The 27,740-nt window shown below is 35.9% G+C and overlaps 1 protein-coding gene across 2 annotated transcripts; it reads right to left on the bottom strand.

Moving 5' to 3' along the window:
* Window positions 1-88: 88 nt before the first annotated feature.
* LOC128025029 (rho GTPase-activating protein 27) lies at window positions 89-27,416 on the bottom strand. Of its 2 annotated transcripts, none has more exons than XM_052610991.1 (18): window positions 27,117-27,416; window positions 24,126-24,984; window positions 10,181-10,639; window positions 8,758-8,964; window positions 8,460-8,600; window positions 7,189-7,296; window positions 6,780-6,848; window positions 4,680-4,747; window positions 4,226-4,310; window positions 4,053-4,154; window positions 3,860-3,958; window positions 3,698-3,782; window positions 3,411-3,536; window positions 3,238-3,336; window positions 2,708-2,785; window positions 2,255-2,383; window positions 1,148-1,253; window positions 89-1,057 (listed from the first exon to the last, which is right to left on the bottom strand). In XM_052610991.1, exons 2-18 carry the CDS (start codon window positions 24,891-24,893, stop codon window positions 883-885), a joined length of 2,904 nt encoding a protein of 967 aa, XP_052466951.1. In that variant the 5' UTR covers window positions 24,894-24,984; window positions 27,117-27,416; the 3' UTR covers window positions 89-882. The 2 variants fall into 2 exon arrangements, with proteins under 2 accessions (XP_052466951.1, XP_052466953.1); XM_052610993.1 differs by having other exon boundaries at window positions 8,520-8,600; window positions 27,117-27,413.
* Window positions 27,417-27,740: the final 324 nt, after the last annotated feature.

Below are 27,740 nucleotides of genomic sequence, written 5' to 3' on the forward strand. Positions count from 1 at the left end.
ATATTACAAAATAAATATAAAATATTATATCCACCAATGTATTGCACACAATAAATCGAGAAAACAGTAAATAAAAGTGAAGCATTAATTTATAAAAGAGTTACTTTATTAAAAGCTTGCTTTCATCAGGTAATGTACAGCATAAATATGCCTTTTCTATATACACACACCTTCAGACATCTTAAAGTGATTACTATATGAGTGTGCCAGTTATAACATTAATGCTTAATCTATGTGCAAATTCAGATTCTATATTTTTGATACCACAAAATCTAAAATATTGTGGCTTTAATGACAATGTACAAAGTTTTACAACTTAGGATTTCCAATTTACAGTTACAGGCCTGCAGTTCTTTCTTTGTAAAGTTCTATGTTACAGATGCAAGTATTAAAATAAAAATAAAAAACAAAATTGACACCTAAACATAAAGAATGTTGTAATTTAATATTATTCATCTATCACATTGCAAATCCAAAGGAATAGGGTAAAAACTTGCAGTGTTTTGCACGATTCTACAGAAAAGCAAAAGACCACAGGAAAGCAAAGTTAAACTACATTATTATTTAATTGACCTGTTCAGTTTGTAGCAAGAAAAACCAGGAATAGCTGATAACTATTTAAAAAGAAAGCTCCGATATTCTTAGAAAACTTCCTTTTAGCTATACAGTTTTAAAATGTGTATTACCCTTAATGGCCTGCTCACGTAAAACCTTCATTCCGTTTCACTGATATTAATATATTAATCATAGATGCTACTGTTCTCTATTTACAACCTACTGCAAAATGTGGAGGCTTTCCTTCAAAGATCTGTTATATACTGTCCCTGTCACTGGACTGAGCTCCTTTGAGAGGGTTTTGTAATCAGTGCAAGTTCAGGTCAATCACATGTGGAAGATCGACTCAAATTCATTGAGTAGGAACTCTACAATCTGGTTCTGGAAGACCATGTAAGCGGCGAAGTTTGCTGTCTCCACCTCCGGTTTGAGTAACGTTGGGCCGAAAATGATAGCTACATTCTGCACGCTCATTCTGTTCTCATCGCCATGTTGAATAACCCTGAAAGAAAGAGACAGATACCTGTTGTAGAAGCATATTCTAATGTTTCTTAAAATATGGAAATACATGTATGTAAAATAAACAACGTACTTGCGTAAATGGCTGAAGAGGGCCTCCATTGTGTCACGGTTGGGTGGTGGCAAAGACCGAACCAGATTTCTCATGTGTGCTATTTTACTGTAATAATCAGGGATTTCTGTATCAAAGCACAAGAAACAACACAAATTGATTCAATTAAAATGTAATTATCACTAGATAGACTGAAAGATTGGAATTTATTACTAGTATAATGAACATAAAAATATCTATATTGTGGTGTACCCCCCCCACCCAAAAAATGTATATTTATTTTGTGTACTGTAATAAAAATATCATTTTAAATTAAATAATCAGTATAATTATATATTACATAAAAATTTAAATATTATGGAATCAAGAAAATCAGAATGATACAATCAAGAAAATTGTTCTATTTTGCATTTTTATAGTTTAATAAAAAAAAATGTTTTTACAAATGCTATTATCAGCATAATAACTACATTAAATAAAAATATCTAAATTATGCAATCAAAAAATAAGAAAACCAATATTAATAGAATTGTTCTCTTTTGCATTTGTGTAGTTTGCTTTTTGCATTTTGCAATTGTAAACAATTTTACAAATTATTTAATCAGCAAAATAATTATATTAAATAAATAATAATAATAAAAAAATCTTAGAAAAAATGTTTCTGTTGTCCATTTTTTGTACTGTAATGAAACAATATCACTATAAATTATATTATCAGTATAATTATATGACATCAAAATATCAATATTTTTGAATCAAGAAAATCTGAGAAAGATTATTTTATCAGCAAAATAAAAATTATATTAAATAAAAATATGTATATTGTGGAGTCAAAAAAATAACAAACAAAAAATAAATAATCTGATTGAAAAGCTGAACAGATTTCAGAATGTTTTTTAAGAATGTTTTTAGTATGTCCTCCTTTTGGTTTAGTTTAGTTAGCAGCACTTTAGCTGCATAAACATCTGTGTAAAATCTGATGATTATATATCTATAGTTCAGTTTAAATTTGGAAGAAAGGAAATTTGAAAGTTCACAAATACTAGCGGAAATGTGCTTCTACTTGGCCACTGAAAAACCCCCACTGGAAACCCGCTAGAGTCCTACTCCTGCATTTCAGGATCTTACTGATGCCACTGATGAAATCATTGAAGAGACTGTAAGGGAAAAGAGGCTCCTGCAGCTCTCTGAAGAAGAGCTTCAGCGCTCCCGTGATCACATGGATGTCCCAGTTCCCCTCCTCCAGGTCCAGATCCTCTGGAGAAACAGAGAAACACACGAGTCAGTCACAGCTCATGGGAATCTCTTCTAAACTGAGCCTAAGTGTCAAGAGGAATCAGACAGTGTGAGTGGAAAGGGCACGCTGAAAATAATCTGCGCTGTTCACACTTCTGGTGTGAAACCAGCACGATAGCTTAAAGTTACAGCTCCTATAATGAGCAAATGTAACAGTGACGTCTTCTTAAATGCAAAACGAAACTAACGAACTATAATACAGAGTATGACATCTTGGCGCAGACGTGAAGACCTAGTAAACTGAGCTGATGAAGTGTAAAATGCATGCTGATGAATTATACATACCATGATCTGCTTTGAAACGCAGTTTCTGGATGACTGCCAGATTCCCACTGACTCTGTAGAGTCCATCGATCTCCAGACCTGATGGACAACAACCACAAATCAGTTCAAGCAGCTTGATTTTTACATATTAGACAGGGTTAAAATATTTAATGGTGAAACTCTGTGAAGTCAGATATAAACATCTAGATATTTAATATTTGACAACTACCATAGAAAAAAAAAAAAAAAAAAAAAATATATATATATATATATATATATATATATATAATTTGCAAATAATTAAATTATTTAATTAATTCTTTTTAATTGACTGTTTTACTTCTTTAAATCCATTTAAATCCTTTAATTATTTAATTCTTTAAATTAAAACACCATCACAACATCGCCCAAAAATAAATAAATAAATACCTAGATAAATATATACATACATACATGAATAAACTAATAGTCTCCTCACAACATTCAAGACATGGTTACAGTAAAATGAAATGACATGAATGATACACATTATTAATCCAAAGGTAACACACCTCTTTTCTCTACCGCCCGGATGCATTTCTCCACAAAGCTGGGCACTCTGCTCTTTTCTTGGTTGCAGAGATTGTGCAAGTGACATCCGAAGACATTTTCTGTGGATCAAAGGCTCACATTAGAATCAGTTTTAAAGGTAACAGGAAACGGCTGAGGATAGGCAGTAATGGACCTCTGATGTATCCCCTGTCTTTGACCGACTGCAGGGTGGGCCGCTTGAGGAGGAACTTCTTCAGTTTGGTGCGGACCTTCTTCTGATCTGCTTCCGGTGTCGAAGTGGATGAAGGATGACGGGATGCTAATGAACAGGAAGAGGGCAGTACACTTTTATACTCATTATTTGTATCATGTACTGTATTTTCTCTTAAACAAAATATGATACATTGCTTTCATCAAAAATAAATAAAGTTAGCCTTAATGCACTTCTAGCAGAGGGTAAAGAATGATTTGAAGCACTACCATTGCTCGTCGTTCTTTTGTCGAGGTCTAAGCTGATCTCCTCCTCATCTTCAGAGTGGTGCTGATCCAGATCCTGACGCAGATCCTGGCCCACAGCAATGCACAAACACACAGTTGTAGATCGGGCAGATTTGGTTAATGCTCAGTTTTGGACTCACTCACCAGCTGGCGTATGGTATCTGAGATGATCTTATACCAGTCTGTGATGATGCTCTCAGTGTCGTACTGGATCAAGTACTCCACACCAGTGCGACTCTTAAGCTGAATCAGCAAACACACAGGGAATATCAGGACCACACACACTAGTAAACTGTAGAGTATATGATCATCCAGCACAATGATGCAACAGCCATACCTCCAAAACATTTTTCTTGCTTGATTTGTCCTTGCTTGCCCAGTTAATGGCTGCCCCTTTCAGCTCGACTATAAATTCTGGAACTATCTGATTTGACTTGTTCTACACGATATAAAATACATTCAGTGGTGTGAAACAATGCAAATTCGTCATTTGCTGGTTTTGTTTCTCACCGATGCTCCGGCTGGGAACTTTGGATCCTTATGGAAAGTCAGTATCCCTCCATGGAGAACCGTCCAGGAATTACTCCAGTTCTTCCTGTGGGACCATTTGTAAAATCTTAGACTTTTACATACGAACATTTTACGGAAACACTTGGTGAACGTTAGTTAATGAGTTTACTAACATAAACTGACACCGAGCCATACATTTGTCTTTGGTATTAATGAAAAATAATAAACTGTTATAGTATTTCATGTCCAAGTCCATTAAATAATATGCAAATAGATCATTTTAATATTAATAATGCATTAATAAATACTGAAATTACTGCTAGCTGAGATCAGTAAATGCTTCATATGTATTTTTCATGTTAATTTTAAAGTAGTAACTAATGTTAGCAAATCGAACCTTGCTGTAAAGTGTTACCATTTTGACCAATCTAGTTATAATTGTCAAACCACTGACCTAATTTTCTTCCCGTTTTCAGACACCTTTGTTTTATTCAGGATTCCAGCCTTTTCCAAGTTTGAAACCTTAAAAATAAAATTAATGAGTTAATATATCCTTTCTGAAAGAAAAAAAAATGTACAGGATAATGTCTGGCATCGTGAAAGTGAAGAAAATTATAACCTTTAAGGTTCACCTTAAAATGTAGAACAGAAAAGTAGATTACTTATCAGCTGTTTAATCCTTTTTAGTGTAGAAATGGTTTGAAAGTTCGGAGAAAATAATTTCACACTCCATTGCACTCTTTAAAATGCTCAATCATATGTCACCCTGGACCACAGAATCAGTCAGAAGGGTCAATTTCTCAAAATTGAAATGTATACGTCATCTGAAAGCCGAATAAGCTTTCCATTGATGTATGGTTTGTTATGATAGGATAATATTTTGCAGATATACAGCTATTTGATTATCTGGAATCTGAAGGTGCGAAATATTGAGTAAATCATCTTTAAAGTCCTCCAAATGAAGTTCTTAGCGATGCATATTACTAATCAAAAATAGGTTTTGATATAATTATGGTAGGAAATGTACAAAATATTTTCATGTAACATTATCTTTACTTAATAAACTAATGATTTTTGGCATAAAAGAAAAATCTATCATTTTGACCCATACAATGTTTTTTGGCTTTTGTTACAAATATACCTCAGCAACTTAAAACTGGTTTTGTGCTCCAGGGTCACATATAGTCACATATAAAATCACAAGTATCCACAGGTAAGAAGTGTTCTTCATTACAACATCAAGCACAGTTTGAGCTAAAACCCACTTAACCACGGTAAAATAATGATGTTCATTTTAGCACCTTCATAGCAGTTCAGAGCTGTGTGATAAAATAGTTCCTGATATACACACACACACACACACACACACACTCAGCAGCCACTTTATTAGTACACCTGTTCAATTGCTTGGTAACACATATTGTTAATCAGCCAATCACATGGCAGTAACTCAGTGCTTTGAGGCATCTAGACGTGGTGAAGACGACGTGCTGAAGTTCAAAGCGAGCATCAGAATGGGGAAGAAAGGGGATTTAAGTGACTTTGAACATGGAATAGTTGTTGGTGCCAGACGGGCTGGTCTGAGTATTTCAAAAACTGCTGATCTACTGGGATTTTCACTCTAGGGTTTACAGAGAATGGTCAAAAAAAGAGAAAATATCCAGTGAGCGGCAGCTGTGTGGCACTCTGGGCCCCTTAGTACCAATTGAGCATTGTTTAACACCACAGTCTACCTGAGTATTGTTGCTGACCATGTCCACCCCTTTATGACTACATATACCCATCTTCTGATGGCTACTTCCAGCAGGATAATGATCTTTGTAACGAAGACTGGTTTCTTGAACATGACAATGAGATCACTTTGCTCAAATTGCCTCCACAGTCACCAGATCTCAATCCAGTAGAGCAGATTGAGATATGGTGGAACGGGAGATTCACATCATGGATGTGCAGCCGACAAATCTGCAGCAACTGCGTGATGCTATCATGTGATTATGGACCAAAATATCTGAGGAATGTTTCCAACACCTTGTTGAATCTGTGCCATGAAGAATTAAGGCAGTTCTGAAGACAAAAGAGGGTCCAACACGGTACTAGCAAGGTGTCCCTAAGAAAGTGACCAGTGAGTGTATATATACATATATCCACCAGGGGCCAGTGTGGCAAAATACTATTGCATGCATATGAATCACTTAAATGGGTCATTCTTCAAGTCATATTCACAAACTTTTGATTAGACATTGCTCCGCTTGTCCTAACCTGCATAAATACTTTACTCTGAATGTATTGTGTAACTGCATCATGATATTCTCCTGTGGAATTTATGAAACACCTCTATACTGGCATTACCAAACCCAACACTTACTTACCACGGAAAAGAGAGAAAAACACGTCAAAACGCTTTGTTTCCTCAGGACACAGCATGTCATTCATGACAGTAAGCACATAATGAGCATATAATAATCACATGAATGGTGCCTGAAGATTGCCTTCATGTAAAATTTTGATCAAAATGTATATTTAAAAGACATAAGCATTTGATCTGGAGTCTTACATTATGTGGCATCTCGGGAGAGCTGGCGGCATCGCTCTCTGGTGTATACTGAGGATATGATGAGTGACTCTGTGACAAAAGAACAGGTAAATCACACTATGCATTTACAATAATGGCCTAGAAAAAAAAAAAAAAAAATCAGTTTTCATTACACAACTACAGTTTTCAGTTCAGTGAAAACAGGGAAAATGTTGAGCATATGTTTGCATATTGTAGGATCTAAGATACTTGGTGGGTAGGAGGGACTTAGATAGAGCAACTCTATCACAAACGGAGTCTCAGGTGCAGTCTAGAGCCTGTTTAGGAAACAGGGTCACTAAGGACACGCATGAAGGACCAGGTGTGCATCACTCTGTGTTTATGAGTGTGGGTGAGCTAACACATGATGCAGAGGTGTGTGAGTACATACATCCTCCTGGTATCCCGTACTGCGCCTCCAGTTTTGCATGGATCCCATTGTGTCCTGCTCTAGTAAGGCCCCATTTCCCACTCCATACTGTCCTGGACTTCCAGAGAACTAAAAGTGTGGGAGAGAATTTCTATTCAGAAATGTTAACTTTATGACAGGTTTTTGCACTTTTTTGATCTTGTTAGTACACTGTAATAAAATGATTTTTTACAAGAAAATATTAATTTTAAATTGCATGTTTCATTTGATTTGTTACTTGCCTATTATTTGTGAAATCTATCAGCAATTTCTAAGTGAAAATAATAAAAAGTTAATCCTAAACGATTCCCCCGTTCTAGTGTATTAATAACCACCCGCATTTTATCCACATGGACATTCTGCCAAATATATAATTTTGTGTTTTCACAATATCATTTGGGATCAGAATGACATGAAAGTGAGTCAAGTTTCACTTTTCTTTTTTTTTTTTTTTTTTGTGAACAGTCTTTCAAGAAGAATGATTAAAATTATGCTAAAGCAGCTAAAAAAAAGAAAAGAAAAAAAAATCTATATTAAATATGGAATCCCATTGTCATGTGAAACTTAGATATCCAGACTTGGATAAGTTATGAAAATGAATACAATTTATTAAGTTTTGGCCATTTTTAGACATTTAATGAATATGATTTTCTACCATTACCACACTCTAAAATATTTTACCTACAGGAATAAATTGTGAATAAAAATGTAAAAAAAATCTTATCCCTCATGACTTTCTTTCTTCTGAGGAACACAAAAGAAGACGTTTTGAAGAATGTGGGTAACCGAACCGTTTCGGTTGCCTTTGACTTCCATAGTATGGAGAAAGAAATACTATGGAAATCAATGGAAACTGAAACGATTAGTTACCACCTTTATTCCTTAATCAGTAAATCACGGGACTTTGAATATAAGATAAGTTATAGATAAGGGGGGAACAAAAAGGTTGAGAATGGCAGCTTTACGACCCATCCACACAAAGGACAATAACTATGACAAAAAAGTTTTAATAATCACTCTTATTCTATAAAACAGGAAATTTCACACCACAACTACAACTATAACTACAAACAGAAATGTTATCAGATCAGAATCACACAGGACAATTTCTTCCAGCTGATGAATTACAAAAAAACACTGACAGCCAATCAGAATCCACCTGCCTTCACAAAGAGCACAAGCATTTAAACAGCAGCGTCCTTATAACAAACACAACTTTATTGTCCGCAGAGTTTGGGTGCTAATATAGTTACCGTTCTTGGTGTGAACAGGCCTTCAGGTGGAAAATCCCAAACTTCCCCACTGTATCTCACCTCAGGCAAGTTCCACTGGGACTTGCTGCCATCTCTTAAGTAGTAGTACGTCCTTCCTCGATCGTCTAGCGACTTGATCCACTGTCAACAAGACAAGTTCACCAAATTACAAAACTAGCCTACAGCCATACTATACTATGCATCCACATCACTAATAATAGCAAGCTAATCAGCCCAAATAATAAGTAAGCCATCTCAAAACAAGGACACGTCGAGGTCAGTGTCGAGAGTGCTGTACCTGTTCCTGCGTGTAGTCGCTCGTGAAGACCCAAGCTCCTTCAGGGTCGATGCTGAGGGTCCAGCCTGGTGGGACGCGGTGATCCAGACTGGCCCTGGGGATCGACACCTTCTTCACTTGAGTAAAAGTGTAATCTGACGGCATCGAGAGAGGACATGCTTCCTCCAGATCTGGGGATGCAGGGTAGTCTTCCTCAGGAAGCGGAGGCTACATTTTGGGAAGTAAAGAAGAGAATAAAAGTATTGTTCAAACTTTTAAAATACATTTTATTAATTTTTTTTGTTTGATTTTTTTAATACAAATTTTTTTTTTGAAATATAACTCATTATAACTCACTACAAAGGGTAGTGTTTGAGAAACCTTTTTGAAAATATTATTATTGATCAAATCCAAGGAGAAAAAAATGATTACACAAGCAACATAATAAGCCAAAAGCCTTGAAAAAAAACTGTATATATGAGGCAGTCTAATTTTAAATGTTAAATATTTTTTTAAATATCTTTACAATATTATTTAAAATGATAAAAATACATATATACTGTAAAAAAAATCATAGGGTCTTAGAACATTGCTGTGGACCCTGGGGGATCTTGAAGACAAAAAGACTGAAAACCACTGGTTTAAGACCCACTGACACCAAGGACAATAACTATAACTATAAAATCATTTACATGATAATATTATACTAAACATAATTTCCAGGTTGACAGTGTGAGATCAACTCACTGGTTCCCAATCCAAAGATGACTTCAAATGATTAAAAATAAGACAAAGCCAGCAATAATATAAGTCAAACTAACTAAAATCCTCTCAAAAAATGGTCAAAAAAACAAAACATGTTCTGCATGAGGAAGGATCATTTTTTTCATTTAGATTTTTAAAGTTTGAAAAGTGTATATGAATAGAGAAATGTAGTGTATATTAATAAAATTCAAAATCTCCACAGCCATTTTTATTTTTATTATTATTCTATTCTAAAATATAAATTGTAAAAAATATTTTCAGCTGAAAATATCATGGGGCTTTTGAATATTGCTGTGGGCAATGGTTTGGCATGGAGTCAAATGTTTGAAAACCACTGTAATAATACAAATAAGAATAATAAAAAAAGCTATATACTTTAATTACGGTAGCGCCATATTTAAAGTTTGATAGCCTTGAAAACAATGTGAGGGATAAAAGTACAGTGTGTTCACTGGATTGTGATGTTGTTTAACATTGGGATTGTTTAGCTAATGAAACATCTCTCATAAAAAAAAACTTTCAGAAGACATAAACCTAGGTCCTTTATACGGAGGATAGAAAAGACTGTCGATTCCTCACAGCCTTGTTTTCATCCATGTAAAATCAAAGATGGCGTCTAGCCTGACTAAGGTCTACATGCACATAAATACCATAAAATGCTAAAATAAAACCTCCATACCAGGCAATCTTCCAGAAAACTCTCTGGTGAGGTGATATCCTCAGGGGGATCCCACGAGCTCTGACCCGACACAATGTTAAAGAAGTAATGCCTGCCAGTGTTCTCATCCAGCAACTTCTCCCAGTCCGAGCTCCACCTCTGAGGAGAAGGGTCTACGGGTGAGCTGATGGGAGACTGGGGGAACGAGGCAGGAGAACAGGCCTCCTCCGTCCCCAATGATGACTCCATGGAGGATCTGAGCGGATACTCCCAGGTGCTGCGGCCCGTAGAGGGGTGATAGTAGTACTTTTGCCCGCTCTGGTCGTCAGTATGGATCTCCCATCCCGCGGAGTCTAAAAGAAGGGTATCGGGAGGCTCTGGGATCTCTAGTAATGGAGAAGTAACGGTACTGGAGGTGGTACTCCGACGCGGCCGCGGGAGGTTTACATAAATCGCTGTGAGAGCGCTGTCATCCTCCACCTGATGGACAAATATGATATCCGTGAATGCATGTACTTGTACAAGACATGATGCTAAAGACACCCAAATATGATGATCTTTTTGCAAGGAGCCCCTTTTTAAAATAATAAGTAAGCTATATTTCCATGCATGGAAACCCAATTAGTGTGCAAGTGTTAAAGACTTTTTTATGTGTAAAAGACTTTATTTTAATATTTTCTGTTATTTCTATATATATATATATATATATATATATATATAGAAATAACAGAAAATATTAAAATAAAGTATAATTCAGAATGTAGCAAAAACTATAATACTAAGTCAATGATTAAAAAAAACACAAAAAATAATTAAAATAAAACAAATAATTGACCTTACTATTATTGTACCAAAGCCGAAACAAAATAATAAAAAAAGAAAAAATCTGCAAATGTTAGGTTGAGAGCACATAGATGAATCAGTAAAATTCAGTGAATGCATTATCAAAACTATATAAACTGATTCATCTTTACACATAAGTTTTGAAAAACATACAATAAAAATTTGTCTGAAAAATTTCAGACACCCACTCTCAGATGCAATAACTGTTTTTCAAGTTTTTTTTTAACACATGATAAAACATATAACATCAATGTAATAAAATATGTGATTTTTGTAAACACACACACATATATATAGATGACAAATGTATAAAATCTGTTTTTTTTGTTAAAGATATTAAGCTTCTAAAGAGCTACTCAGGATGAAGATATCATATCACATCATATACTATATGGTCATGAAATGCTAGAAATGGAGTGTGTTTGGCTGAAGACACATGTGTAACTTGATTCAGATGACCTTTCACAGAGATACTGACTTATGTAGACAGGTCACAACACTTATACACAGAGCGAAAACAAACAGTGGATGGACAGAGCGTCTGCTTTCACACCTTCCTCCCACAATCCTCCTCTATGCAAAATGAACAACGCTCAGAGGGACTCTCCACATCACCAGAAAGACAACCGAAAAACCAAACGCTTCTTAACCTGAGGAACATTCAGCACACACACCACTGTCGGCTGTGTTAACTTAGGTTCAAACTAACGAGGAGATTTTGACTAGGCCTGAAGCCTCATCTGCCCTTTAGAGAAACGAGCACTTCCTATGTGCGCTGATCTCAGGAAACAGAACAAGAGTTATAAAAGAAGAAACCACAAACAGATAGCTGCAGATAACTTTCCATCTGTATTGTTTGTCTTATTTCCAGCTGACCAAAACAGCAGCAGATAAATCTCACATGGTCCTGGTTAGAGAACGGGGCACGTCTCATCCCACAGATGGACTGGCAGTGTTAGTGCTACTGCTGTGATGGACATTGAGGTGGTTCTAGACCAGCGGTTCGAGGACTGATCCCAGAACAGGACCAACGGTCAACTTGAGGGTTAATGCATGAACTGTCTTTCCGTAAAGACACCTTCATATTGTTATAGTTGTTTGAGGACAAATAAAATGTGAGTGATTTTTTGTCCTTGTAAAAAAAAAAAAAAAGAATTATTTAGTATATTCTTTAAAAAAGCCCTCTCTTGACAACTTAGGTTTGCGTCTCCGTCAAGGTCGGCAAGCCAAGTTCGTTTCCCATTAACCATCAGGACTGGATAGGAAGACGAACATGTGAATGTACTTCTTCAAATTGTGGCAAAAGATTATTAAAACATGATTTAGAAATAAAAATGTAAAATTGACATTATTACAAAGTGCACTTTTTAAAAGTGTAGTTAAGTGCATCAAGAAATACTCTCTTTAAGATTGTTTTTTTATTAACACTGCTTTACCTGCAAGAAACTGTTCTCTTAAAGTACACCCTTGTGTCATGGCCTAGTGGTTAGAGAATTTGATTCCTAACCCTAGGGTTGTGGGTTCGAATCCCAGGCTGGCAATACCATGACTTCGGTGCTCTAGAGCAAGGCACCGAACCCCCAGCTGCTCCCTGGGCACTGCAGCATAAATGGCTCCGGGTGTGTGTTCACAGTCCGTGTGTGTGTGTTCACTGCTCTGTGTGTGAGCGCACTTCGAATGGGTTAAATAAAGAGCATGAATTCTGAGTATGGGTCACCATACTTGGCTGAATGTCACATCACTCACTCAAAGCCAGGGTGTTGCTATGTGGTGGTTAAGGTTCCTCGAGATGGTTTCTAGCACGTTATTATGAGGTTGTTAGGTGGCTGCTCTCTGGCTCAAGTCACTGTGCATATTCTGGTCTATAATAGAAGTCTAACAGATGAGATTTTATCTCGTTTTATCATCTGCCAGTCAAAAAATAGCACGATTTATGGTGTCATTCATATGCAATCATGTTCATTTGCTTATTCATGTTGCATAAGTGCTGCACAGACTTTTTACTACTTAGGGTTCGGGGTTTGTTCAAATGCTTAACTGTAAGTAGGCCTACAAGAAAATGAGTAATAGTATTAAAAAGCACACTTTATAGTGCAAACGAATGTGGTAAATTCATTGGCAATGAGTAATAGGCTTTAGTTTGCTCTTAAGCTTGTTTATCTACCAATGATGAACAGGGATTGCAAAATATATTCAGATACGGAAGAACAGATGAAGTAGCCAGCGCATGCATGTAGAGTGAAGATGGCTGTGGAAGAGATGTTTGTATGTTTACTGCAGTACTGAGCTCACCTTTAGCCTCGAGAGAGGCCTGTATGAGGACACCCCTCTCCTGAGGAACGTCTGGGGAGCAGAGACAGGAATAAAGACAGAAGAGCAAGAGTGACAATCGAAGCGCAACAGCGGAAATCAAAGCTAGTGCGCCGGCACATCATATCCTGGCTCTATATTTACCAGCCTTTGGTGCAGACCAAGTCTGTCTCTCAGCCGCAAGGGCCAAAATGCATCAACTGACAGGAAACAGGTTTATTATTATAATCCTCACAAATAATAGCCACGCAAATGCACCTACCATACTCAACACTGAAGAAGAACTGAGTGATCGAGATAATAAAATGTATAAAAATGCTAATTCTGTCAGATATTACTATTATTTACTAACCCTTAACCATAAACCATAGCTGTACAAACCCAAACCCAAAAGGAGAAGTAGTATACTGTCCACTATTTCCATTGTTATGGTTAAAAATGAACTATTTATATGGTTGCCTATATTTTATGTTTTCAAAAACTGAAATTGTAGTCTTCATTATAAATGAAGCTGCAATTGTCCTTTCTTCTCTGTTGTGACATACACTACTAATCAAAGTTTTGGGATGGTTAATAAATTCATTTTTTAAAATAAACCTCTATGCTCACCAAGACTGCATTTATTTCATTAGAAATACCATAAAAACAGTACTTTTGTAAAATATTTTAAATAACTGTTTTCTATTTAAATAGATTTCAAAACGTAATTTATTCCCGTGATGCAAAGCCGAATTTTCAGCATCATTACTTGAGTCATAATCCTTCAGAAATTATTCTAATATGCTGATTTACAAATATATTACGTATATGCATTACATTGATCAAAAATGACATTTGAAATATTACAAAATATTCCTATTTCAAATAAATGCTGTTCTTTTGAACTTTCTCTTCGTCAAAGAATCTATCACAGTTTCTGCAAAAAGTATGAATTAGTAGCAAAAACTACTTTCAACATTAATAATAATAAGAACCATTATTAATAATTGAAGCACTAAATCAGCATATTAGAAAGCTTGTGATTTAATCAGCTCCTGATTGTCCGTCTTCAGCTGATTGACCTTGATCCCCCTTCACTTTCACAAAAGAGCGTCCAGTAAATTTTTTTATATTTCTCCTTTTGTGCTTCACAGATGTCATGCAGGTTTCTAACAACACGAGTGTGAGTGTCAAAAAGATGACAGAACTTTCATTTGTAGCTGCACTATCCCTTTAAAACACTTTAAAGCTAAGGGAGCGATGAAATCCCCAGCCTTAAATGCATGCCACCCTTTTGTGAGATAAATTTAGATGATCTGAATGCGCTGGCCAACAGAGACAGCCACACAACCTGTGTAAGTCATTGTACAAGTAGGCTAACTGAGAGAAAAAGAGAAAGAAGCAGTGGATGTATAGGGAGAAGCCAATAAAGCAGGAACTGGCTTTGAGAGAGACAGCCTGGAACGATGCAGACTGAGCAATTTAAGGAAACGTCCTTTTTCCAAATCAAAACTGCAAGGATGCTAAAGAGCAATGTCTTGCAGCTGCTCTGTTTTATAGCGTTTTACAGAACTGGACAACTTTACAGTGACAAACGTTTGACCCTGATGATGTTTAACAAGTGCTACGCCGGGGAGTGTCTCAACAGGAAGAGACCACATCCTAACTGAGAACAACACAAAAGCACACTTCTTTATGCAAAATCCAATGTGCTAAAACTGTAGTGATTTTAATGCACACTGCTCATATATAAACGCTATGTTACTTACTGGACAGTCAAGACAATTCATTACTTTCTACACACCAAAGTGACAACAAAGAGTATTTCTGTACACAGAAACCAAGTTTTAAAGGGTTGTGGACATACCTGCGTGTTCAGAGAGAGAGGCATCGCGCTTCTGGGTCGGTGGTTGGTTCGAATCTTAGAGTGAAAATCCACCATGCCTTTGTTTAGATCAGTCAGTACAACTGATCAGACAACAGTCAAAGTCTAAATTATCTAACAGTGAGCATCGTGGTGAACAGGCTGACCCCGAGTCTCTCACACACACACACACACACACACACTCTGCGTCTGCAGCCGCCGAGGCCACTAATGAACATCTGTCTTGAAGTGCTACTCTGCTCGAGTGAAAGGGGGAGGGGGCAGACGGATGGAGAGACAGACGCAGGCATGACCGTCTGAATACATAAAGATGCAAAGAGACAACGGGTCAGAGAAGAAGTGTTGACACTGAGAAGGTGTATAATCTCAGGTATCTTTGCGAACATAAAATTCGTACAAATTCTCAAGTCTGAATTGTCTAAGTTCCTCTTTTTCCTCATCGAAACAGAACCTGCACCAGTCAAAGTCACTGACTTGAGTGCATTTCCTTAAAATTACACATTTTGACTGTAACACTTCTGATAGAAGGAAAAAGCATGCTTCCTCTATAATCAATACGGGATTGCTCAGAGGTCTGTCTTTTATAACATGAAACTGACACTATTTTCTTTAAACTTGTTCCTGGTCTTATCCATTGGTGCATGATATTTTAAAGAAATAAATTCTTTATCTTTCTTTAAAAAATGTATTAACTTTAAACAAGTTAAACAAATTAAAACAAGTTTTTCAAGTTTTCACGTGGCTGCATGGTCGATTATGTTACTCCTGGCCAAATAGCCATTCAGGTGTTATTTATATTATATTATACTACACACACACACACACACACACACACACACACGGTTGTTTTTGTGAAAAGGCGTAATGGTTTTTATACTGTACAAACTATGGCCCTACACCAACCCTACCCCTAACCCTCACTCTCACAGGAAACTTTGTGCATTTATACTTTCTCAAAAAAATAACAAACATTCTGTATGATTTATAAGTGTTTTGAAAAATGGGGACATGGGTAATGTCCTCATAAGTCACCCTCTCCTTGTAATACCTGTGTCATATCCATGTCATTACACAGAGTTGTGTCCTGATATCTCACAAAAACAAGAGCACACACACACACACACACACACACACACACACACACACATATAAATATAAAAGAAAGTCAGATTTCTAGATTTTAGTATTTTGAGATACTATTATAGTTTTTATAAATATTTTCAGTTAGCATTTATTGTTAATATTTTATTGTATTTTATTTTTTTTATGTATTTTTAAAAATTTTATTGATAGTTTTTGTATTTTTGGTGCATCTTTGTCAATTTAAATATAGATAGATAGATAGATAGATAGATAGATAGATAGATAGATAGATAGATAGATAGATAGATAGATAGATAGATAGATAGATAGATAGATAGATAGATCAGTGTAAAATATTGTAAAAACGTTAATGAAAAAAATGTTATCTAACCAGATAATTAATGTAATTTTAAAGTAAAATGCTATCAATTTCAGAGTTTTAGAAGTAAAAAAGAACAAATCAACGTATAATTTACAGTCAAAAACTGTAAACTGACATTCCCAGATTCCCAGAAGGTAATAAAAAAAAATCATCGTTTTTGATAACCAGTTGTTTAATGAATTTTTATTGGATCATTTAAGTGTCATGTGTTACCGTGAATGACCCTGTGCTGTATACTACTAGTATATACTTCAGCTTGTGGAATAGCTGCTTAAGATGACTTTCTGCCTTATTCTTCATGTGACTTCCTCTTTGACCACCTTCATTTTTATGGTGGTTGTCAGTATGTGTTAAAGGTAGGAAACAGATTGTCGTAGCAGTGTTTAGTGTAGTTTTTATTCATTTTCAGTTTTAGTTATTTTAGTTAGCATTTATAGTAACAATAATTCTGTTGACCAAATTTCACATTCATAAATGTAAATTTAGCAATAAAAAAACCCAGTTTTATGGTTTTGTTAACTGAAATATGTATTTATATTGACAATATCAGAGACTCTGTGAACAAAAAAGCTGTAAGAACTTTGAAAATTTGTAAATTTTACAATTTGTTTATTTGATGTTATATATGCGTGTATAATACTTTCCTCCCCCTGGCAATTGTTTTTGTTTGTTGTAATTTGCATTTCCATCTTTTTCTGTTTCTTTTTTTAACTTTTTTGTTTCTTGATAACATGTTGTATGTTATATTTTTTCCCAAAAATAAAAATAAAAAATAAAAAATTACAGTAACAATTTTGTTAAGGTCTTAGTTTTAATTATCTATAATAATCCTGATCTGAGCACATTTTGAAAAAATGTTGAGACGTCTTTTGAAGAATTACTGAAGAATTTTACTCAGGATAAAAATCTGAGAAGTGGAAGACTCATGCATTTCCAAAAACTTTAACAGAGACACTAAATAAATCTCAAGATGTTTCTTTCCTATGAATTTGATTATATACAGTTTTGTGTGTTTTAGTGTAAAAACTAAAGCCACAGTGATGTTCATGTCATGCCAAGTTTAACAATATATTAAGATTCAAGTGTAAGTGAACACAGATACAACTTTAGAAAAGCAATGTGTATTTTAAATGGCATGATGTGGTGGCATGATCAAATTCAGAGGACAAGGGCCACTGTGTTGAGCTGTGACATCTGATAAACATTTCAACTGTGAATGTTTAGCAATGTTTAAAGCAGGAAATATGTTTCGGATTTCACATCCAAGCAAGTCTGACAAGCATGACAACAACAGACAACAGCTTCCCTGCATGCAATCCAATCTGTCGTCGCAAATTTGAACAAAAAAAAAAAACTATTTCCATGCCTGCGGTGGTGAAGACACAGAGACCCCAAAGTTTGGATATCACACCTACGATCAAACTCTTTTTCCTCCTTCTAATGATGGACGTGAGTAAGTCACAAAGGCCAGGCATATACAGTTCCTGGAACAAGCATAAGTAAAATAGCATCAAACTGAATTAGGGACTACTATTCACAAGAAGTTTTGTTATTCAAATCTTTAACAAGGCAGCCCACAGCTATATGACCTGGATATTACCAAGTCAAGCTAAATAAAAACACAGAAAACTTGTACAAGATGTACAAACTTTCATTTAGAACTCCATCTAGAAACATTAGGAAGGCGCCCAGATCACACACCAAAAATGAGCAGGAATGACATGAGTTAATGTGTAACGCAATGTTCTGTGTTATTTATAGCACTCTGCAATTTCATTTTTTACCCTGAGGGAATCCTTGCACTTGACTGACAGTAGTTAAATGCTTATCTCCTCTCATAAGAAGCATCAATGCTATGAAATCCATTGTGATTCTGTGTCAAGGCCATAAATTAGAATGTGAACAACAGTCTAGTTGTCCTAAAGTCCTTAAACACACACACACACACACACACACATAATTTTACAGGTGCTATACCACCCTTGTGATTATTATTAAAATTAATATCAGCATTTAGACAAAGCTAGGAGCAACTGGTGTGTTTTCACGGTTTAAGTTACAGTCTGTATGCTTTGTTGCATTTCTGCTCACATGATATTTCAAGTTTGTATAACTATTCTTTGAGCATGTTTATGCAGTTCCTGATTTACTGCAAACCGATGATGGCATGTGTGTCAACAAAACATGACTCTTTTGTTTGAGCATCCCAACCAGCAGATACAGCCAATCATTTAACCAGTGGTGTGAGTTTGGGGGCGGGACAATCTGTTAGTTTGACCAATGGAAGACAGGGGGAGTGGTCTGGAAACCTGTTTGGACACAGTCAGTAAAGCAATGACTGCATATAGATATGACATGCACAGGTATAATACTCTCTGTGTGATTATGATCATTTATGACTAATGGTTTCTGTGGCAATGTCTCTTTGTGCAAAACAGTAAAGGAAACCATTTGCCTTCCTGAGTCAGCCAGACATTAATGCTGAACAGCACACAAGTTGATTAACAACGGGTAAACTCAGTTTTCAGTGTTTGTCGGACTATAAACTTTAGACATGTCAAAGGAGTAAACAATTGCAGAAGTGACTGTTAAAGCGATAGTTAATTACAATTAACTCCTGAGTTACTCACCCTCAAGCTAGGTGTATTTGACGAATACAATCGGAGTTATGTTAAAAAATGTCCTGGATCTTCCAAGCTTTATAATGAAAGTGAATGGTGGTCAACCAAAGCAAAATAAAGTGCAGAAATCCATCATGAAAGTGTTCCACACAGCTCCGCGAGGTTAATAAAGGCCTTCTGAAGCAAATCGATTTTAAACTTTATAAAGCGTAATCTCTAGCTTCCTCTAACTGTTGTTCACGAGAAAGTGGCGTTCCAGCGGATGATGTAAGACGTAGGCATAGCGAAGCTCCTCATTTACACATTTTACCACTATATAGTTTGAAATGCAAAAGGCGTTTAGACATGTTTCATCAGATTTTATATCAAACGCCATCTAATTCTAAATGACACTGAGAAGACGGGTGGAATGTAGCAGCACTTTACTGAAAAACATCACATCTCTCTAACAAAGCGATAGCCAAGGAATTCACAGCTATAATGAATTCAGAAAGAAGTGATTGTAGAGTGAACAGCATGCTGCTGATTACTTAACCAAATTACTTATCAACCAATGAAACTGAGGCTGGAGAACCAGCAGCTTGAACTCCTACCTCTCTTTTCACACACACACACACACACACACACACAGAGGGTCCATTCAGGCGACCAAGCAGCTCCCCCTCTGTGTTACATCACCAATCATGGCCTGGAATCCTGCATTACCTCATTGAAATCTTAAGGTCTGAGAGCTCATGGCACACTGCAGCTATTATCATCACTCAGGTTCCCTTTCCTCTCCCTCTCTCAAACATACGTGCACATTAATATACTATAATAACTGCAACAACCTCAAAATAGACTTCCGTTGGACACTTGACTCAGACTCAGTGTTTTTGCTAATTAAACCTCATCACCACAATTCTAGGATGTTGTGGTGGTTATCTATGCAGTTGTCTTCTGGGTGGTTTCTACTGGGGTTATTGGTATGATATTTTGGTCCCTCCTTTTTTAAGTCTGTTTTCTTTTATTATTTATTTTATTGTCAGCCAGACGAGAATCTTAAGCACATTAATGCATGATCGTGCTGAAGTTTCACATCCTGTTCTAAGACGAGTGAAAAACACTCTTACATCATGAGTGAGGTGACTGTAAGTTCAGCATTTAACTTTGGGTTCCCACTTGATTAACCAAATACTTTATACAGTCATATATGATAAGGATTAAAAAATAATAATAATTCCATATTAATCACAAGAAACACTTTCTAGTCAATTAATCATTGCTGTGCATGACTATACATTTTCTATAGCCTTTTTAAATTACCTGATATCTCCATACAATCAAAAGTTTTCAAACCTCTTTGGTTTTATGTGATTGTGATGACATCATGATGTTTAGTCACATGACGCACAAGAGCCAATGAATGTTGATTTTATTGATTTGGACTCTGTGTGCATGAGTTAATGTTTTCAATTTGATTTGAGAATCAAAAACGTAGGAAGTTTTTAACCTTTTGAAACCACTTTCCATTAGCAGTGAAGCTAATAAAATAAAATAAATAAGATTGCGACCGCTTTGCTGAGTGGAGTTTGAACAGAGTTTTTGCTGTTTTGCTATACTTTTGCTATTGGATAATCATTAAGTGGAGAGACACAGAGAATGGGAACCCAGTCTCCAATGGGTATATACTTTATATACCTTTTAGAAAAATTTGCACATGGATTCATTTACATATGTAATATACGTCTCTCTAAATTTTCAACTACCAGCACTCGATTTGGCCCAAACTTGCTCCTCTCAAAGTCCTAATCTACTCCACCTATGCTGCTCAGACTCACGCGTGACGCTCCAGTCGTGCACATGCACTAGGACCTGGGGTCTTCCAGTGCACAGCGTTGTGTGAGATGCATTAGCATAAGCTGACCTACATATCCGGGACTACACACCAGCACTACCAACTGAATGGCACCTCAGCCATGCCACTGCTGAAACCAACATTACTATGGAAACCAGAACTTCACTGGCAGGCCTCCAGAGTTAATTGGTGCTTATCCCACCGAACTAAAAACCCACAGAGAGCAGGCAACACTTCTACAGACCTGATGAAATGGAGACTTCTAAGAAAAATGCAAAGAAAATGACATTTTATGCACAATTATCTTAGTAGCAACATGGAAGGCTCTTGACTCTATGATGGCATTTGTGTTTGTAAACCACTCTCTGACTGACCACTAATTTAAGAGAGTGATGTTAATACCTAGAAAGAAGTACCATGGCGGTACAATGTCACAGTGATGTATCAGATGATAATACCATGGAATTTTGATATATGGGTCAATAATTAATAAGAATGTCTAGATTTTAGAGTATGTGTACTTGTTATAGTGTACTTACAGTGTATTTATCTAAAAAAAAAGGTTCTGATAATACAAGGTAAATACATGGGGTATAGGTTTAGGGGTATGTTCAGGATTAGTTACCTAGTTATTACATAGTTATTGTAATTACTATAATAAGTACATAGTATGTACATAAGGAACAGGACTGTAAAATAAAGTGCAACCAAATAAAGTGCTACAGAGAAAGCTTCTTATTTATTATAATCTAAGTTTTCAGATTGTTTTAGAATTAGTTGAGTGGTGTAGCCAATAAATAAACACCAAACTAAATTAATTTCAACCTAGTAGTGTATATATATATATATATATATATATATATATATATATATATATATATAATAAAATTAACATTTTTCAAACACATGGGCTACATACAGAAATGTACATAAGTACACACATCCATCCATCCATCCATACATAAATATCAATAATTATTTATGAAAATAAATAATACCAAGTTTTCAACTTGACTCTTCACACATTGATTTGGGAATTTTATTCATTAATATTTTAAATCAAATTTTATATAAAAAATGTCACTTTATCACTTATATTTATATTGTGATAAAATATATTATTTTTTATTCTGCCAATTATTATTATTATTTTTATTTATTTACTTATTATTTATTTACTTTTCATTCTTACAATCTCAGGAAAGTAACACCACCTAGTTCCTTCTGTCTTTAAGCCCAAAAAATTTCTTTAAAATGACTTGTAATCATAATTAAAAAAATACATAATACACGATAAAACATAATTTTCACTCAAATTTGATGCATTTCAATTTAAAGCAGGGTCGTGCTAATGTAATCACGATATTATCTTTCGTATGATCAAGATATCACTCATTTTCTGCATTTAAAACTCTGTAAGTAGCAAGTTTGATACGTCAGATAGCTCACCGCATCGCTCCATGCAGGAAGCACAGGATCATACCTTTACACAGGTGTGTGCACAGGTGAAACCGATCCGTCTCCAAATGCTTAGATTACAAAAAGCTGCAAACGATAATCCATCTGGCAGAAAACCCGCTGTTTATAATCCATCTTTTCTAATGCTGCCGTGCTTTAATCGTCCCTCCGCAGGGAAGCAGGTGTGTTTGTGGGCGTGTGCTGTACCTGTCTACATCAACTCACTCTCTCTCTCTAACTCACCTAACCTGTTGTGCTCTTCATCTGACTCTGCTGGTAGTCTATGGATGAAAACCCCTTCCCTCAAACACAGTCAAAATAGCAACAAATAACGAATTAGGCTACTTATAAACTCTGTACCTACCAATTCTAGTAGACTGATGAGAGTTTTCCACACGCACCGTGGACTATACAGTGTCTTGAGCGGATAGAACGGACGGAGAAGCCGGTTCTTTGCCGGTGAGGGGCAGCGATTGTACAATTAAACCATTGACATGCAGATCACTTGGCAGGGAGCTCCACAAATACAGTCTGACTGGGCGTTTGATCAGGGACTTCTTTAATTTATCATTTACATAGGTTTAAATATAACAAGCATGTGACAAAACGTAGGTTTAGTTGTTTTAGGGGGCGGCGAAATATCCTTTAAATTCTTTAAAAACGTTGATAAAAAAAAAAAAAGTTGTTACAAACTATCCTGGAAAGTAGCCTATAACGTATGCTCATCAGTAGGGTAAGATCCCTGATAACGACATTTCATGTTGCTAAAAAATAATAAATGATAAAACCGAATGTTCCCTTAAAGTTCATACAGAATATAGTTTATAAAAGTAAAAAAAAAAATTTGTTAAATTTGTGAAAAATTTGTGAAATAAAAGACCAAAAATAAAATAAGAGCCTTGGGTAAGATGCTCCTAGCCGTATTTACATACTTTATAATGCTTACATTGCAGAGGCACTAAAACAACGTTTCTTGTACAGATAATTGATTACTTTTAAATTGTGTCTAATACAATGAAATGTGGAAAGGACAATAGCATATTTAGCTGCTGTGTTGCTCCTTACTAGCTCAACTGAGGTGAACATTGTTTATAGTCTATACAGCATAAAGTTATCTTAAATCAAATTAAATCCATCAATCGTTGATTCAGACACTAGTTACACACCAAAATTTAAGGACAGCCACAGTTCTAAACTGACAATTAGAGCAAAATTATGAGTTTGACCAAGATTTATTTCATTCATATTTGGTAACTTTCCTATGGGTTTGTTTTTTGGTAGGCCCTGATGCTGATTTGTAGACAGCGCCCCCGTGTGGTTGAGGAAAGCAAATGAATTTCAGTTCAAATTTGAATTGAACCAAACCATTATTAGTTTATTGTTGACTTGAATAAACTAAAGTATGCAGGGTCGTCGTTGAAATTCAGGAACATTTTACAAAGAATGAACAGGCTACATCTAACCATTTGTCAAAAGAGATCATTGCTCTCTCTTGTCAAAAAATTATTTGGAGAGTAAAACAGAACAGAATTTGTGTAACTTTACTTTGCACGTGAAGTATGACTTACCATAGTCTTATCTGGTGTGACGGGGTTTACAGTCACATTATCTTCAGCTTTTAAGGATTCCGGTTCTCTCATTGTATCCAAACTCTCATTCTTGTCTTTATCCATGGGGTTCCAGACGTCACCCCAGCCAGCTCTATTGAGCATCTGAATGTCTTGATCCAGGGCCTTTGTGTCCACCCGAGGCTCTTCTGTTGCATTTACGCTTGATTTGATCTCCAGGTCTGGGGACTGAGGTGTGTTGGCTGTATGAAGAAGCTTCAGTAAGATCGAGGTTGGTGTTTCTCCATTAGTTGGGGAAGCTGGCTTGGAGTTTGTGTGTTCAGGCACAGGACCGGCCTCTGCTTCAGTCTTTAAGGGATCTGGATCCAAACCCTTCAGTTCAAAGAATTCCTTTGGAATAATATATGTTGATATTCTATGACCGTCTTTCTCCGTGTCTCGTTTTATAGAGGCTGGGACTCGAAGCGTGACCTCGGTGGGCTCAGTGACGGTGGGAAGACTATCAGGAGCCATCTCAGAGTTAGACTTGAGGGATTCACTTCCACTAACCTCCAGTGAAGTTTGGTTGGTCTCAGGTGGGAGTTCGGTCACATACGTCGCTGGGATGAAAAAAGGCTTCTCAGTCTCATCCCTCCGGACGTGCCACCAGGTTTCATTGGTCTTGGCTACTAGGATGTAGTGCTCGTTGGGTTTGATGGACACCTCTCGGCCATCTCGAGCAGTGTATTTGTATTCATAATTCACCAGAACCTGCTGTGAAATTGACATAGTGGCTCACGTCTGCTGATCCCAAACCTGTTATGTGGCTGGTGTTCAGTGCAAACAGGAAATCAGGGTTCGTGTACAGTCATCATGAGATCTGAAGATAAAGGAGGGAAAAAAAGGTAATATTTAAATCTAAAGTAATATTTAAAAATCACAAACACAATAATATATATAAAAGAGTAAAAAAAAAAAATTACATACAGGCAATAAAAATAAAAATAAAACATGCTCTTTAAACTTATGTGACCACCTAGCAACTATGCAAAACAACCTCCAACGCATTAGCAACCACATATCAATGCCCTAGCAACCACCCACAACATCCTAGCATCAAGAAAATGTAACATTCTAGTTTTTAGACGATTATTAGCCAAATACAATATGTATATGTACTGTACATTAAATCAGTGTATCACTAGTAGTGCACGTTTAGAATAAAAAAGCAAGAAAACAAGGGCACTTTCAGAGTATTCAACCTGAAATCTACTCTACTTATATATTTACATTAGTATATGTTAAAATATAATGTTCATCGGTGTGCTAATGTGGGGTTGGACGATCATATTCACAACACAACAGGAATGCAGATAAACCAGGGGAACCAGAGGTGTGTCGGAGAAAGAGAGAGAGATGAGAGAAACCTGTCAGGATTTCTAGCAGAAGACAGAACATTTTCACTGAAGTTTTGTTTCATTACATTCTTTACTTTAATGAAACCAGAGAGCAGAGACAAAGAGATGAAAATAAACAAGCATGAAGGGAAGGGGGAGAGAGTAGAGAGTATATTTACACACACACACACACACACACACACATATATATAAATACTTTTTTTCTTTTTAAGATATTGCCTTCGAGGCAGGAAGTTAAATCTTGTTTGTGACTTGTTCAGAGCAAAAGAGAAGCTACACTGTGTTGTACTATAAATTAGTGTATTACGCTAAATGATGCTTGTAAAGTAGTTTAACACTAGTGGCAATCAGATTATGCTAAAAGCATGTAAATATAGAGCGACAGATGGCTCTGCTGCATAATAGTGTCTACAGGAAGTGAGTGTGTTTTGCAGAGGAGCGTTGCACCAACCCCAAACCTACACAGAAGAAGAGACACCAAAATAAAGGAAACATCAGCTGGTAAAACAGGAAAACATGCATCATGCATCGAGCAAACTGCAATCTCGGTTTCATTGAGGGTTGTTGCAAAATACGAATTACTTAATGTGTGACAGATCACTGGACGTTTCTGGGATGACTGAATAATGAATAAAAACTGCCACACCAGCAGTCGCTGACAAAGACGGGAATGAGTGTGTGTTTTAAGTGCAGCCATCATCTGCTGTGCCCTCATGGAATGAACTGCAGGCATTTAACACCTATAACGTCAAGAAAAATGTGTCCAAACCACTGATGAAGTCTTCACTGCAGCCAGCAACTGGTCTGACATACACATCTCGCAATATGTTATATAATGTCATTAAATAAACCATTTGTGTTTACATAACATTTACATTAGTAAACATGATTAATTCAAGTTGTAAAAATTGAAAAGATAATTTAAAAACCTTTTTTTTAAACAAGAAAACCCTATTTCAGTTTTTTTCTACTTTCAAGACTAATTCAGTGTGTTGCTTGCTGATTATTTTGTACATTTTCTAGCAATTTCTCCGTGAAAAATGTTTCTACACCATTTTCAGTATTAATTATATCCCACAGACCATAAAATAGTGACATATTAATTTATCTGTAATTATATTCATCTTTTGCTAATATCTTAATATTTTACAGTATTTTTTAAACTTTAAAAACTAAAATCAAAACAGCACCAAAAATCAAAGCAGCATAAATCGACAAAAAAAAAAAAAAAAAAAAAAAAAAACCAAACAAAACAGCTACACATAAAACAAAAAGTAAAGAAAAACAAAAAAGCAGCAAAGCAATATAAACAAAGCAGATAAAAAAAAAAAAAATATATATATATATATATATATATATATATATATATATATATATATATATATATATATATATATATATATATATATATACATATATTTATATATACACAAACACACACACACACACACACAAAAGCAATATAACTTTGTTATAAACAACTGTTGACAGTTGTTCTTAACAAACGAGTAGTACATGCACATCTGGACAAAGTGCGGCACAGATTCAAAGCGCAGCGATTTCAACAGTGAGATGAGATATCAAATGAACTTACCATCAGAGAACTGAATAATAATCCCTCGACTCCTGGGAATAATTCACTTCAGTAACAACCTAGGATCTGTTTGTTTCTGGTTTAACCCGAGACGTCTCAGCTCCATACTTTAGACCTGTAGTGCTGTTGTGTGAGTGTGAGAAGAAGAATTTGATTTGTGTTGCTCGACAGGTTTGAGTGGAAGAGAGCAGGAGGGGTGTGTGAGCATGCAAACATCAGTCCTGATACAAAACACACACAATAAGACTGCATATTACAACATCAGTGTATTTACAGTCAGTCACCCATCGAAGGAACAAGTGTCCATCACTGGAAAAACTGAGAAATGAGGAAGCAGAAAATAAAAAAGAGAAACGGTGAAGAGAGCTGGTGTTTTGAATCATTGACATGGCAACACTGCCGGAGGCGCGAGCCAGTAGAAACTGAAGGGCTGTTCTCTGCGTGCTTCATTCAAAGCTATTTCAGCTTTATGACTCATGTTTCAATAGTGTCGGTGGAAACGCTTTGACTTCATGAAAGCTTTTAGGGTCACCTCTCAGTCAATGGTGTTATTCTGTTGTTGGTTTTCCTTCAGTCTGTGCTGCGCTGATAACATGCTCCAGGTCAGGAGGAAATGACATGCCC

Source organism: Carassius gibelio, chromosome A12 (genome assembly GCF_023724105.1).
Source record: "Carassius gibelio isolate Cgi1373 ecotype wild population from Czech Republic chromosome A12, carGib1.2-hapl.c, whole genome shotgun sequence".
Lineage (NCBI taxonomy): Eukaryota > Metazoa > Chordata > Actinopteri > Cypriniformes > Cyprinidae > Carassius > Carassius gibelio.

Bases quoted from the DNA above. Each gene is read 5' to 3' on its own strand.
- LOC128025029 (XM_052610991.1), bottom strand. From the start codon at position 24,893: ATGTCAATTTCACAGCAGGTTCTGGTGAATTATGAATACAAATACACT. The intron at 3,537-3,697 runs GTAGTGCTTCAA...CCTGTTCATTAG, and splicing joins CAAAAGAACGACGAGCAATG to CATCCCGTCATCCTTCATCC. The intron at 1,254-2,254 runs GTAAGATCCTGA...GCTTTGATACAG, and splicing joins TGATTTCATCAGTGGCATCA to AAATCCCTGATTATTACAGT.